The sequence below is a fragment of the Formica exsecta genome, unplaced genomic scaffold, assembly GCF_003651465.1.
Source record: "Formica exsecta isolate Colony F162 unplaced genomic scaffold, ASM365146v1 scaffold236, whole genome shotgun sequence".
Classification (NCBI taxonomy): domain Eukaryota; kingdom Metazoa; phylum Arthropoda; class Insecta; order Hymenoptera; family Formicidae; genus Formica; species Formica exsecta.
The window spans coordinates 273,939-290,650 of record NW_021849640.1 but is presented as its reverse complement, the minus strand read 5'-3'; the positions used below and the strand labels follow the sequence as shown (position 1 = coordinate 290,650).

The 16,712-nt window shown below is 34.7% G+C and overlaps 1 protein-coding gene across 6 annotated transcripts in view; it reads left to right on the top strand.

Annotated features, from left to right (window-relative positions):
- Positions 1-16,624, top strand: part of LOC115235815 (leucine-rich repeats and immunoglobulin-like domains protein sma-10) — a 108,613-nt gene extending 91,989 nt beyond the window's left edge. For all 6 annotated transcript variants that reach the window (XM_029807848.1, XM_029807847.1, XM_029807846.1 and 3 more), the window contains 2 exons: positions 8,913-9,133; positions 14,534-16,624. In XM_029807848.1, coding sequence (XP_029663708.1) covers positions 8,913-9,133; positions 14,534-15,370 — 1,058 coding nt within the window. In that variant the 3' untranslated portion in view covers positions 15,371-16,624. The remainder of the gene's footprint in view (positions 1-8,912; positions 9,134-14,533) is intronic.
- The last annotated feature ends 88 nt before the right edge of the window (positions 16,625-16,712 follow it).

Here is a 16,712-nt window from a genome sequence, read left to right as displayed (position 1 = left end):
GGGGGGAGTGGGGGCCTTTGAAAGGCCCCTTTTATTACTCGTGTCGATCGAGCTCGGACCGATGTGATGGCCTCGCGCGATGGTGCGCCGCTTCATCGCCATCGGTGCACGGGGTGCTCGGCAGGATGCTACTCGAGTGATTTATTTCGTCGTTCCAAAAATGCGCCGAGACGCGAAACGAGAGTTTTCCGGATGCGATCGATTGAAAGAAAGAGGAGCGGGAGGGGGGAGGGAGGAGGGAGAGGAAAAGGAGGGAAAGGGTTGCAAAACGATAAAACTTTGTTCAACTAAAAATTTAGATAGATCGTGATTAAATTAATCTTACCCTGAGTTAATTAACGAGATTAATTAAAAACGTAAACTATAACTTTGAGATAACTTTAAGGAGGAACGCGTAGTGTTTTCAATTAAGTTGCGCGTTTTGAAGTTTTTGAGCTCTCGCGCGAGAGAAGATCTTTCACTTCTTTCAAAAATATCGATGCCCCTCGATATTTTTTATTTGGAAAAAGTTAGAAGAACAGAATCGATTTTGACGTCAAGCCGGAAAGCTCGAATCGAAGCTAGGAATTTGCCGTTAAGCGCTGATCGGGGCGCGGTCTGTACACTTTTTTTCCTCGCTCATACCGTGCGTTATCATCTCGAAAAAAAAGAAACCCTTTTTCCCGCGAATCTCGTAAAATTTTAATTCCTCGCCCTATCGAGCACCTTTCACATCCACCTATCATATCATCGAGTTGAAAGCTATCAATTTTTATATCTCGTTCATATCTCGCTATTTCGCGTACCGAAAAACGTCGTTCAATTTTTGCATTACTCTTGCGGCAAAAGCTGTGCGAGCCGGCCTATAAAAATCAAACGTTTACTGCGGCGATTTCGCGCCGTCAGATTAGCGCGCGCGCATTTCCATCCATCGCGCGTTCATCTCCGTTTGCCTTTTGCAATCGATAAATTATTTAACCGGATGCGCCAACGAAACTCCCGTACACATTGCAGGACTATCGTTGATAAATGATCTTTCATTGACATTATTGCATTTTTTATTCGCATTTTTTTCGTTCGACTATTTTACAAATGAAGAGTTTTATTTAAATTTATTTTAAAAATTGAAAAACAGAGAGAGGATTTCATAATATATCGCATCTAACGGTTCCAATCGAACGCTATAATGGCGAAGGTAATAATGATGGTTTGCAAAAACGAAATCCATTGAAAAACAGAAGAGTTTAAAATTTGCGATGGCCGTGATATCATAATTAATTACAGACTCTTGTTCATCGACCTCATTAGTTCAATAGGATCCCCGCGGGAGTTTTGTATCCTTTTTTTTTTTTTTTTTAAAAAAGAACCCGCGAGCGGTACACGTCCGAATACTGAAGCCTTTATATTGATTTAACAGAGTGTGCACGGCAGCGGTCGAGGCGATTCGAGGGGAATTGCAGTAGTACGTTTCACGCTGTTTGCGAATTGCATCTGACGTTCGCCATGCTAGTCGTAAAAACATATGCACGCGCACACACGACGAGTATAGACTCAATGAAACAATGATTGACTGTAAATATTTGAATCGGCTCTGAATCTGTAATAAAACACGGATTTTGTTTTTCCCTTTGTTTGCACACCTCTATATCTATTAAATAAAAAATTGGGGATTTTTTTTTTTAATGCTCACGCCGTAACGTGAAACGACTCTATCACAAACCGTATCTTGTCACTCTGATCATTATTATCGCACACAATTATTATTTAAATACGTAATAAATATTACGTAAACAAATTTACCGATTTACGAATAGGAAAAGATTATAAAATTAATATACATATATATAAAAAATATAAAGCAAGTTATGAAAGTGATATTTTTTGATTAAAAGAAAATTATTCGAATAATTTGATTACGCAACCGTCGATTGCGCCATTAAAATTAATTAATCGCTGTTATGAAAAGAGAAAGATATACATTTATTAAACGACTTTACCCATAGATATTCCCGTACAATACGGCCGTTTATTTTGCTCGGAATATAGTGATGTACTATATTCTATATAGTTTATTCGCCATAGATATAGCGAACAATATTGAACTGCAATAAAGAGCTTTAGCTTTCAATATCTTTATTTATTAAGGGGAAAAAAATTCGAAATTTTTTATGAGTTATTCATAACTTTGAAAATTCTTTGCCATTCCGGTTAAACCAATTTTAAAATTTATTATCGATCAATAAAATGTCTAAAAAAGCAATATTTATATGATATTTTGATATTGTTTTTTAAATTTTACTTACCTATATCAATCTTGTGATGTTTTTTAAATTAATTATATTAATCTTTCAGGGTGTGTAAAATATTTATTTATGAAAATTGTATTCGATTTGTAATAAATAAAAAACCGGTCATTTATTTTTTGGTTATTTATATATAATTTAACTGTAAATATATGTATAATGCTATAAATCAGTTTTAAATTTTAAATTTCACTTACCTATATCAATCTTATGATGTTTTTAAATTAATTATATTAATCTTTTAGAGTGTGTAAAACATCAATTTCTGAAAATTGCATTCGATTTGCAATAAATAAAAGACCGGTCATTTATTTTCTGTTTATTTATATATAATTTAACTATAGATATATAATGCTATAAATCAGTTTTAAATAAAAACGTGAATAGACTCTTATCGCGACGTTCCACATGTACATATGTACAAACTTTACACAGTGCAACTGTATATATGTAAACTATGCATTTGCATAGTTCGAAAATTAAATTGCGATACATTACAAACACTGTATTAAATTTTCATCTTGTTTGTTGTCCGGTAATCGCGGACCTTGCACTGTTTGCGTGTCGATTGGATTCGGAAATATCTCCTTCCATCCGTCAGCATCAAAGGGCGTTATTATCCCAGGGGTCGAGAGAGGAGAATATTAAGGTTTCCCGATTCAATTAAGATCGCGAGTAGACGAGCGAGGCGAATTAATTAGCTCCGAGCGATAGTAACGGGTAATTCCGCCGATCGAAAGCCCACGCATCGTGAATAAACATGCCCGAAATCCTCGTCGTCGCCACTTTCCCGACCGACCGAGCCCACTTTCCGTAACATTGCGCAGACCTGTTGCTGTGTATATCGCGTAATGTCGTGCCGCATGCACCGCGCCGATAACACGGTCTATTTTGGTTCGCGTCTTGAGGCCAGGAAGGCCTCATAAAATGTGTTCGCCGAGCGGCGAGCAGCGCAGTGCTTCTAAAATCGGCACGATTGCCATTTCCGACGGAGACCGGATTAAACAGACGTTAATTGGCACCAATTAAGATGTAAATGAAATTTTTATTTCACCCCATTTCGAGAAAATAGAAAAGAATCGGGAAGACTCGTCTCTCTCTCTCTCTCTCTCTCCCTCTTCCTCTCTCTCTCCTTTTATCTCTTTTCGTTCTCATTGAAATAAAAATAAAACATTTACTTTTCATAATATTTTAAGGTTCTTTCATAAGTCTTCCTTTGGATTTTTAGTCTCGTGGATTTTGAGTCTTTCCTCTGACAGGAAGATTTAGAAGATTTTAACGTGGAACGTGATTACTTATGCAGCGGAGCTTGATATATGTATGTTCGCTGTCGTGAGTCAGAGATATCTCAGTCTGACGTTCTTTTTCGCGAAACAGTTTTATTCACTTCTGTTTTATAGCGCGAGAATCTCTCTGACGTATCTCTTTGAAAATCTCTTAAAGGAGTCACGATATCTCCAATCTCTGAAATAATTACATTAAAAATTTTCTGCAGCACGTCTCGCGCTCGAGTATTAAATTTTAATGACAGGCTTCTTCATCAATATGATATCGATATCTTTTTAACGAGAAAAATTTCTAATAACTCAAAATTAAAATGAAAAATAAACTATTATAAAAAAAAAAAAAGACTATTAATCTATAATCACAATCTACGATATATCAAGAAATTTTGAATAGATCAATAAATTAAAAATTTGATTAAAATANNNNTCAGAAAATGCTTTCTTAGAATATTATAAAGGAATCAGTTGTAAAAAATGTGTGAAAACGTTAATAATAATTTATTTCAATGTAACGAATTATCAGCGTAACCTGGTGTTCCTTGCTGTTGAACTTTCATGTAGTTTCCTTTTACAAGTTTTCGATAAAGTTGTTCCAGACATACACACGTTTGTGTAGCAATCTTTCTTGACCGTTTGTGCGATTTTCTTTCGACGTCGAAATGGGGCATCTGTTCGACATGTGTTTCAATGCTCGAAATGTGACACGTGTGTTACGGACACCCCGTATACCTGACCTCTTTCGTCGTACGGAATATTAAACGATGTATACGGAGTCAAGCAAATCGATATACGGGCGATAAGTTTGGCTGAAATTCGCTACTGCCTCTGCAGTTCATCAGAGATCTTGGCACAATAAACATCGCGTCGTTCTCTTTCGAAACTTGCGAACTGCACGGACCATGAATCACGACATCTTGTAAACGGATCCTCTTCTCCTGTTTCCCGTACGCACCGGAAATAAGCTCCCAGCGTCATGTCGGCGAACATTATATGCCATTTCATTGTCGATGGCATCAACTTCCGAATCCCGTGGAATCGACAAAGATACGAATTTCGTGGAAAATTTATCCGTAGATTCGGTTCATCATTCGTCTCTCGCATGAATGGTTCTCTCTTTTTCTCCCCCCAAGTTAAAATAAACTTCTCGCTCAAAGGAAGACTTTCTCGTCTCACGGAGAAGGCGCAATAAACGAATAATAAATAAATAAAATAGCTAATAATAATATCATAGCTGAATAGCTAAAAATAGCACAGAATAATTTATTACGATCTTGTAGCGAATTATTCAGCAGAATTTTTATTTTAATTTTACAATAATTAATTTCGTTAATTTGTATGTCGGTTTAAGTTCCTTGTTTTAATAACACGAATTTACGAAAAACATTATAGACTTGAATAAATTTTAAAATTAATAATCGTATGCAATAATGTATGATTTTTTCAGAAATTTTTTATTCGACTCGTTTATTATTTTCAAAAGATATGTAGCTTTTTATACTTTTATTAATATAGAAACGATTGCTTCTCAATTATGCTCTGCCCTATTTTATGAAGCATTAATCATTTCACAATTTCAGATCCATAATATTTTTATTACCTTGCAATTTGCAAACGGATACGAGTTAAAAGGTGGATTATCTGCCAATTTTCATTTAACGATATGTTTCAAATATCTTTTTAATCTCGCGGTATTATTATTCATTCAAATCTCGCGATATTATATCCAACCCCGATCATTTGAACTCTTGTCCCACTCTTTAACATTATTTCATGCTATATTCCTATTGGGAGATGTACTTTTAAATTGTATTTGCTCTCCCGCTGATTGAAATGAAAGCCCATGGCTTGTTTCGCGCGATCAGCGTGAAAACGTATTACCGTTGCGGATATATTATTCACGGCTTTTACGCGGATCATCAAAAGTAAATACGGAATAATAAATTAATATCGGCACATGTATCGTCTCATTGCTTACAAATAACGCTTTGTAATAATCCGTAAATGGAACCACACTCAGTATTTTCAGTTCCTTCGTCGCGATGTAAAGGATATTATACTGAACGATCAAGGGAAATGCCTTCGTATCCTTTCAAATGCTTTCTAGCGATATTACATCAATATTGTTACCAAGAAAAAGATATCTGCAAACAGAAATATCCGATGAACTCTTCGCATGTCTCGACGTAATTCACAAAAATAAAAATTAATTTGTTAGAAATATTTAATATCTATCATAGAGTATTCTCGGCATACACATTATTTTAAAATATATTTTTAATATATTTTAATAATTATGTAACTTCTATTCTTGAAAAAAAGAAATAAATAAAAACGTGTCAATTTCTATTAGTAATCCAATTTCTCATAAAATTAAAACGTGGATCTTTCAAAAAAGTAAGCTAAATTAATTTTTACCTAAGAGGCAGAAATTGATATATATGAACCATTAAAAATATTATTATACGATTATTTCATGTAAAATTTATATATGTCATTTATGGAAAATCGATTAAGCGAAAGATATTCCTTAAAATCGTGCCAGACAGCTTCAATATTAATAGATTCATAATTTCCTTCGCGGTTCGCTTCGTAAAACGAGAGAGAGTGTTCAAAAGTGTAAGTTTGATTATCAAGATATAAATTTGTATCGGAGGAATATATCTCGGCAAGAGAAACTTCCGCAAAGAGAGAACTGCCGTTCCAATTTGTATTAATAATGTTTTCGAATGCAGGCAAATGAGCGTGAGATATACTGTGAGGAAGTCGGTGAAGAAGACCTCGTCGTCGTCGTCGTCGTCGTCGTCGTCGTCGTCGTCCTTTATATAAGCGGCAAACTGCAACATGGATGCGCACCTCCTTCCTTACTCCGGTTCCCCGTGCATCCTACGCAATGCTATTAAGCTTTGGGCGAAGAGAGCACTTTCGTCTTAGCTAACTGCAATTTAATTTTAATTATGGTCGAGAGAAGGTCGGGTTTCCCGCTATAATATCCCAGCTCTTAGGTAACATGGGAGGTACATGAGGGAGTGCCGTGAAATTTTTATCTCATCGAAATGCGCAATAAATCCCGCGATAAAAATCCGCAATGGCCGCGCCCTCGCGAAACAATTTATACTTATAGTAATAAAGACGAAGAATGAGTCAATATTTTCAAGGCTCAATGTACGAGGTATCGCGTAGGGTTTGAAAGATTATCTTGCGAGATGGATTAAGATATCGAAGTGAAAAAAGTATGTATCAGAAAAAGGACCGTATAATACATAGCATATAATACAATAATAATTTTATATAATATTATATAAAATTATAATATAATTATAATAAAATTAATATATAATTTCGAACTTTGACGCTGGAGCGCCCGAAGTGAAATTAATGAAGAGAGAGAGAGAGAGAGAGAGAGAGAGAGAGAGAGAGAGAGAAGAGAAGGACGAGAAAGTTAACAGATGAAAGTTAACAAGATTCCTCTCTCCTCCGTCTATTTCGTTCTAGCTTCGCACATTATTGTCAAAACATAATATTCACACGAAGAGAAGAGAGAGAGAGAAAGTTGGCGAGAATTTTCTGTCCACGTTTCCGATCGTGTCCGTCCCGAATTTCTCTTGCACCAGGTGTCATGTGTGTAATGGCGATGACCTTCCTACACGAATAGACCTTCCTAAACGTTCACTCTCACAGCTAAAAGAGCGTATATGTGTGTATATGAGAGAAAGAGAGATTGCATGTATATTACATGGAATAACTGTGCTCAAGATATCCTCTGTAATATTAGATGAAACGCAACCTCAGCATCTTTCAAAAGATCCCGATGTACTTCTGTGCTACATCCATACGTCATTACATACATTACATATAATAAAATTAATATATAACATAATTATAATTTAAATATAATAATTTTAATAATTTTATATAATATTATATAAAATTATTATATATAATATATTTAAATTATAATTATGTTATATATTAATTTTATTATATGTAATGTATGTAATGACGTATGGATGTAGCACAGAAGTACATCGGGATCTTTTGAAAGATGCTGAGGTTGCGTTTCATCTAATATTACAGAGGATATCTTGAGCACAGTTATTCCATGTAATATACATGCAATCTCTCTTTCTCTCATATACACACATATACGCTCTTTTAGCTGTGAGAGTGAACGTTTAGGAAGGTCTATTCGTGTAGGAAGGTCATCGCCATTACACACATGACACCTGGTGCAAGAGAAATTCGGGACGGACACGATCGGAAACGTGGACAGAAAATTCTCGCCAACTTTCTCTCTCTCTCTTCTCTTCGTGTGAATATTATGTTTTGACAATAATGTGCGAAGCTAGAACGAAATAGACGGAGGAGAGAGGAATCTTGTTAACTTTCATCTGTTAACTTTCTCGTCCTTCTCTTCTCTCTCTCTCTCTCTCTCTCTCTCTCTCTCTCTTCATTAATTTCACTTCGGGCGCTCCAGCGTCAAAGTTCGAAAATTTATGCAGTTGAAATTTTCTCTCTCGTCTACGCGCGTGTAAAGTTGAAATCGCCACCTGCAAAATTACTTCGTCGACACAGCAGCGGACCGAATGATCGGCTCCAGCTATTTCGACCAGGTATGAGGTCAGCACTTCGAGCGTTTGCACTTTGTCGGCGACATTGCATTGTGCATGCATACCTCAATGATATGTAGTTTTCGAAAATGCTTGTCCGATCGACCGCGATCGAGAATACGATGCTTATCAAAAGTATGATAACGATTCTCTCTCAAAGAGCGTCCAACAGACGAACGCAAATCAATGTAATAACGCCAAAAACTGAAGCTATTATGATTCTTTTGGTGATCTCTCTTTCTCTCACTTTTTTTCTCTCTCTCTCAAAGTAGTTAATTAGGCTACTGAAATATCGGAGTTGCGCGTATAAATGAACGTTACAAGATATAACTCGAACGATTGGAAAAGTTTCCGCAACTTTTTTTTTTTTTAAGCTATCTTACCGGCCGCTAATCAACTTCCTTTAACTTACTTTAAGCCGACCGTCATCTCCATCCCCTTCCTTCTATCTTCTTATAAAAGCGGATTTTTAAAATAGGAAAGTATCGATTGAGTGAGTTGAGATGACTTACAGAATATTTTATAAATGTTTGTACAATATATAAAGTATAATATATGTTTTAATATAATAGACACATCATACGATATTTAAATATCATAAATGGTGCCTTGCGTAAAATGTAGCAAAGACGAATCTTCGATTATTGCACCACGTGGATTCCCGATCGATTAGTTATCCAACTGAGGATCGATTTGGGCAAAGTTTAAATGTACGTTTCCGGCTGATTCTGTTACAGACATGAGTATCCTTCTCTTCAACGGATTCCTCCTGCTGGGCTTTGTCGTGGCTACGGTACCGGATGTTCTGGTGTTGGGTTCACCCGGCGCCACGCAAATCATGGATCGGGATCCGTCCGTGAAGAAGTGCCGCTACAACAGGCCCTACTCGATGCTGGAGGCACGATGCTCGAATTTGGAATTGCACGAAATCCCGACAAATTTGAAGGCGGACATACAGGTGAGAGATGTTCTTCAAATATGTATAATATAAATACACAAATTATCTACATTTACTCTTATTTTAAATTGTAATATAAAAAAGATAGTTGTATATTTTTTTTATTATAAAAAAATATTTTCACTGTACCGCGAGTATCTTTATTTTATCTTATCCGCAATTTATATAAAATAGAAGTTAATAAAGGAATCCCTATAACAAGTTCTAGAAATCAACTGCTTTATTTATATTTCATCTTTATTCAAAAATTTCCATTTATATTAAAAATAATGTTCCCACATATAAGTCTTTATGTTATATATTTTATTTAATTATTGTATCTTGTTTTTTATCGAAACCATCACGGATATAAAATGGGAGGGAAATTGGCAGTTAAATGTATGTTATGTATAAACTCGCTTACGCTCTTGTTTCCGCTCAAAGAGTAAATCTGATGCCAGACTTAGTTGCACGAAGGGGCACACAAGACTGGCTACGAGACGGATTGATGTCCCAGCGGTCTAACGCGTGCGCTGTCTTGTAGTAACGCGCGCGTCTCTAACATAATAGCATTACAGTAGTTTCGCTTTATCAACGTCGGCGATAAAATGCATACTTATTGGTACTCCCTCTCTCTCTCTCGGGCGTTTTTGTCAACTATATTATTTTACTTTTCAATACCGTACACCCGTCTCGCTTTAATAAATTACACGCGGTTCATGATTTTATGTAATATTAAAAGCGATAATAAATCCATCTTCGCACATCCGCGTATTCATAATTTATTCATTATTTCAGCGATGTTACGCGAGATATATGAATTATTAATCATTATTTTCTCTTCGTCGGATGTTGTAAATTTTTGTAATTGAATCTCGAATTAAAATTCGATCACTTTATAGCAGAATATATTAATTATATATGTTATTGTATTTCGAGTACACGAGATTATGATGATATATGTATCTTTTCGGAGTTCAAATCCTTCCACGGTTTCGCGCGAAACACATTTTCCAACCACGCATCTATTATTCCTTTTTTAACCGCCTGTCCAATACAACCCCATGTCGTAAATCCGGTACGTCTGCAGCTATACCTTGGTACTTTGGTAAACTTGCTTCGCGATGAAACCCAGGCAAAACTCCAGACACGCTAAATCCGGAGATTGGGTTGTCCAGGGTCACGAGGATAGATGCGTTCCGCAATACACTTGAGAAATTTTAACCGCGCGGAGATATTGTCAATGCTCCAGCGCATTTGATCTCGTATACCGGATGTCCCGAGCAAAATTCAAAACGGACTACAATTGCCTCTTTTTCAACAAAATAAATAATTTTTCTCAAGTAAATCTTTATAAATGTCATTTTAGAGATAATAAAATCTTAATTTCTATTTTTGTTTTATTAAGTAAATTATTTATCTTTATAGAATTTTTTTTCTCTTAATTTAACGAGTAATAATGCTTATCTACATCATTTTTTTTTTTAATCAACGTATGATCACTTTGCATAAAAATTTTGTCGATGAAATTGATTAGTAATATCAAAGAATTCGTGTAAAATTAGAGACGTTTATATTATATGAAGTATATGATTATAACATTATTATAATTGACAATAAAATATTTGTAAGGATTACGTGTAAAATTACAGTATTATGTGTATATCAAGGATTATATATAGGCGCATATATGAGTGAACAGAGAACTGTTTGTGCATTCGATCGACAAAGTTGGCTTGACGCAAGGAATGTACATAGTAGTAGACACATTCGTAGAAATACCAGAGATACTAATTTCGGAGTTTGGTCTATTTCATGCAAACCAAAATCAATAGAGTATTTTACAATTAATCTTAAATCTTTGATCTGAAATATCATAGAATATTTTGGTTTTAAAAGCAAGCTAAAAAAAGAGAATATATTTAGGAACAAATAAAATTATATATTTTAAGCCCGAAATGTTTAATTTATAAAGAGTACGATTAAAATTGAATTTGGCAAATTAAAAATCGATCGAGCAAATATATTTATTTTTCTCTCAATTTTAACTTTATACATACCATCGATTATTTTAATAAAATTTTTATTTGTAGATTTAAAAAACTTTTTAAATTAAATTAATATCAATAAAGGGGCATTAAAATGTTCATTTTTTCATCGCGTACTCGCGTACCGAGAGGGTAGGTGTCGCGTCAAAGAAACCATTTTACATCGTGTTAATATCTCGCTTCCCTGCATTATTGAGTTAGCTGGGCCATTAATTCTTCTCGTTGGTCAGCTAATCTGACAAGTGCATCTTTACGGAAACAAAGATCTTATTGATAAACGCCGAACTCTATTCCCCTTCAGTAGAATTACCATTTTTCATTCCGAAACATTTTTACTAACAAAAATCTGATGAATAGCGTATCAATCTTTGTCTGAATAACACAATGCGTGCCTGTATAAATGAAAGTTGCTACTATACGATATTAAGATGATATTTATCATGTTTCTCTCGTAATAATTATAATGTACTTTGGCTGAATATGTATAGCAAGTACATACAGGGACATATTCTATATATATATATATATATGGATATTTTCTGCTTAGGTGTTTATAAGTTATACAGCGATCATTTGTAAAAATTGAGAAGCCTTCCGGAAATCCCGAGAAATGAATTGTTAATGCTCCCACATCAGTGGTTTTTGTTTGTTAATTGTTAACCACCCTTCTTTCTGGTATAGATAAAATTAGCACTCGTGCCGCTTCGCGTGTTCCAGTTCAAGGCACTCATTACTCTATCCTTGGAACGTGCGCTTCGATGAATGTGACAGAATACGCGATAGGATGCGATAATACCTGATTGATCCAAAAAAGGTCATTCTCGATCATTTTCGTTTCGCTAATCTTATCCCGTAGTTAATTGCATTGCGAGAAAAACGTTCCGTTTTAGTAGCCCTTCGTTAACATACTACTAGGCATTTATAAAGTATTGATTTTTATTGCCGCATGTGTTGCGCATTATTTTATCCATTCAAGTTTGACACTTCTAATACGAAAATGTGTTTCTCGAAGATGCTGAAGAACGAGTTGTGAGTGTGATGAGTGGCTGAAAAAATTCCTGCACCAAGAAAAAATCGAATCTGAATTATCCGGAAGAAGAGGCCCGGACGAAAGAAACTATGAACATCTATACTTTTGTTTTATCTCAGTAGATCTCGTAAATAGTTTTTAATTTATAAGTTGTATAGCGATGATGTGAGAATTGAGAGATGAGTTGTAAAAAATTAAATTGTAATTTTCACTATATTGTAAGTGAGAAAAAAAAATAAAGTCGGAGTTTTCAAAATTTTTATTTTTGAAGTTTTTATTTGTATTACCTCTCTCTCTCTTGCCTATCATATTCCCGATATCTCCAAATTTAAATTTGTGTAATTCAAAATTCCAGAATTAAAATTTTAGATATTCTAAGAATTGCAGTTTATTAATTTCAATTTCTGGAATTTTAGATTATGCCACTTCTTTATTAATTATATTCTCTTGATACTTTTACGGATTTGAAAAGTTTAATTTCTTGCGGATCTTGAAATTTTAATTTGTGCTACCTCTTTGCTGATTATATTCTCCTGATACTTTTGCGGATTTCGAAGCTTCAAATTTTCGCGCTTCTTGAAATTTTTCCTTGTGCCATCTCCTTGCTGTTTATGTTCTCCTGATACCTTTGCGAATTTCGAAACTTCAAATTACAAATTATCACGTTTTTTTAAATTTAGGTTTATGCTACCTCTTTGCTGATTATATTCTCCTGATACTTTTGCGGATTTCGAAGCTTCAAATTTTCGCGCTTCTTGAAATTTTTCCTTGTGCCATCTCCTTGCTAGTTATGTTCTCCTGATACCTTTGCGAATTTCGAAGCTTCAAATTTTCGCGCTTCTTGAAATTTTTCCTTGTGCCATCTCTTTGCTGGTTATGTTCTCCTGATACTTTTGCGAATTTCGAAACTTCAATTTCCATGCTTTTTAAAATTTTAGTTTGTGCCATCTCCTTGCTAGTTATATTCTCCTCATACGCCATCTCTTTGCTGATCATGTTCTTCTGATACTTTTGCGGATTTCGAAGTTTTAAACTCTACACTTTTTAAAATTTTAGTTTGCGCCACCTTCTTGCTAGTTATGTTTTCCTGATATTTTTGCGGATTTTAAAGATTCAAATTTTCGCGCTTTTTGAAATTTTAGTTTATGCCACCTCTTTGCTGATTATATTCTCCTGATACTTGATTTTAAGAAATTAGTTTCAATTTCAAAAACGAAAAATCGGTAAAAAAGTATCATGAAAATATATAATTGACAAAGAGATATATGGGAATGGATGTTTGAATAGGTTCATTCAAAAGACGTATGCGTTTGTATTATTAACATATAGTTTATTAGATTTTTTTAAATTACAAAATATATTTTACAGACTATTATCGATTCTCTTATATATATATAGCGTTACGTACATAATTCTTTTCCACTGCATTTTATCGTCGATGTTTCATCAAACAATAAATTAAAATTATTTGGAAACAAAAATAGTTTTAGAAAGTCTTAGAAAGTACATTAACCTAGGATCTCTTTAGAAAATATATTAATCTATTGGATATCGCAACATATGTAAAATAGACATTCTCGTTATACATAATATGCATTAAACACTAAATAGGAATTATTTTCAAATACTAAAAATAATATGACTTTGTACATTCGTGAATAAAAATGGATTGATCGTTTTCGCTGTTACATTTTGCGCGGGCGCGCACACACACATACACACGGTCATTTTTATCATTATACAATAATACACACAGGCATTTTATTACGTGTATACATATATCGGGTGTCGAACGCAATCGCTTTCGCTATTACACTACACTTGTACACACGGTCATTTTTATTATTATACAATAATACACATTGGCATTTTATTACGTATATACATATATCGGATATCGGACGCAATCAGAAATGTGATTTTTCCAGACAAAATCATATTTTGCGACATTGCTAATTCCTGCATTATCAATAATTTCTCTATCGCAATAATCATGCAGTATAAAATATTTTATTAAATAATTCTATCGTTAAAAGATACGAACTCCATAATTGAGTGGTTCGTGAAAACTGAGTGATATATTTTAGAAACGTAGTGTAAGAATTTTTACCATCTAAAACATTATACATACACACATATATATTATGAGACTCTACTCTATCAGATTATAATTTATTTTCCAATTCAACTTAACAATGACTTTAATACTCCAAATTAATGCAATGACTTTAATACTCCAATATCCGTTTATCATTAATAATCTCTCGAAAATATATGACCCATTTTTTTATCTATTCAGATATATGTATGTTTTACCTTCGATTTTTTTTCTTTGTTTGGTAGGTGCTGGATGCTACCGTGAATCGATTGAGGGAACTGACAAACGACAGTTTGACTCCTTACAAGAGTCTAGCCTTCATCTACCTAGCTGACAATTTCATTCAGAATATCGAGGAAGCAGCCTTCGCTAATCAACTTTATCTGGAGGTGCTGGATCTCTCGCAGAATGGTTGCGACAATTTGCCCAAGAATCTCTTCCAATTACCGTATCTCCGCACGCTGTACCTCGGTTACAACAAACTCACCGATTCGGTATTCAAGGTAAAGGTCACCTCACCCCTCAAGATGCTACAATTGACCAAGAACAAGCTCACCAGGATCCCGAATTTAGGCGCCCTGCCAACTCTCATTAATCTCAACGTGTCCGACAATGTCATCGTCTCGGTCAGCACCGAGGATTTGGCGCCATTGTGCTCGCTGAAGACACTTGATTTGTCCAGGAATATCATTAGGTTCAATCTTGGCAGTTGCGAGTGTCAGATGTTCAACGCCTGGGTGAAGCTGCGGCAGATCAAGATCAAGCCTGATGATTTCTACAATTGCACCGATTCACTGGCCGAAGATTGCGCCAATATGGAATTCAGCAATCGGACGTACGAGCTGTACAATGAATGCTCAGCCATCATACAACAGGAGGTAGAGACTGAGAAGGCTCGATCGGCATGGATACTGGTGGCCTCGTGCGTCTCGGTGTTCCTCTTCGTGGTCTTCGTGACGCTGTTTTGCGTGCACAAGCGGAATCGCAGGCGACGCAGGAAGCAGAAGGAGCAGCAGCAGTTAACGGCGAACAACGCCAACACCGAACTGCTCAACAGCAATCTGACGGCGGGTAATTCGTGAAATAATTGCCAGAAAAATGTACAACAGTAGAAGCGTGTAATGGCTCTTTTGTGTCAATGATGAGAATAGAATTCTACGCGTTCCGGAGGGGATGAAAGTTTTAATGTATTCACTTTGAGAAGTAATAAAAACGACGTTCGAAATATTCAAGAAAAAACTGTTGGTGTTTATTGAGAGTTTAATCGACGAATTTACAGAGAATTTAATCGGATATATCTGCGGTTATGTGCCTAAGTTTGTATCTGATCATTAATACACATCGCAATGTTCAATAAACATAAGATTATATAGAATACTGCTCCTGGCGCGATTGCCATTTTGAACAATATTACAAGTTTTTGAGAAAAAGTGAGATATTATATAGCCTCTTGAAAAACGCGAACGACGCGATATAAAGGCGTTATCATTCAGAAGCCGAGATATCGAGCAAAATATGTTGGAATGGTACTTATTGTTACAGATTACTTAAGACTTTAAAAAGAGGAGAGCAGCTTTATCGAAAGTAATCAACAATAATAAAGAAGACAGCTGCGCGGAGATTATACTTATAAGATATAAACGCGTTAACTTATAAAATGTGTAAATGTTCTATATTGTGTTCACACATATATAATGGTTACGATATTTACATATAAGATCTATGTGAATGTGCGGCGAATTTTCAAGAAACTCTGCGTGTTTGAACGAATATTATCCCACTATATTCTCTTCGCGACGATATGTAGGAAATCTCGATGTTGATTTCTTCGATGTCGGTCGAATGAATCTCAAAACCGATCGCTCAATGTCGTCGCGTGCTTTTTGTCGATGTAATAGCATTGCGAAAGCGTGCATTTATTATACGGTTTATATGGTACTTAAGCAGAATTTTCTCCCTTGGAGGACTTTGCGACGCCAAAGTGGATTTTTTTTATATCCAAGTGTCGATAATTTTATTTACTTCCTATTGGAAAACTTTTCTTACTTACAATTTTGCAAATATTTTTATTTATTTCTAATCAATCAGCTTAAATAGCTTTATTTATTAAGTTTAGTATCTCTACTCGAAACTTTTTTGTGTATTTATTTGTAAAGATATATGTACGCATATTATAACAGGACCTATGCACTTATTTCTTTGAGCTATGATCAACATTTCTCTTCTTTCTGTTTCTTTAAAGCATTTCTATTATGCAAATATGTATGTATATTATTGTAAATTGCTATACATATTTAGAGGATAAACAATTAAGTTATATATATATATATATATATATATATATATATGAAGATGTAGCATAGAATGTTTCCTCTCAAATTAGCTGCATTTTTAATCTTATACATATTGATTTATCATAAAAAA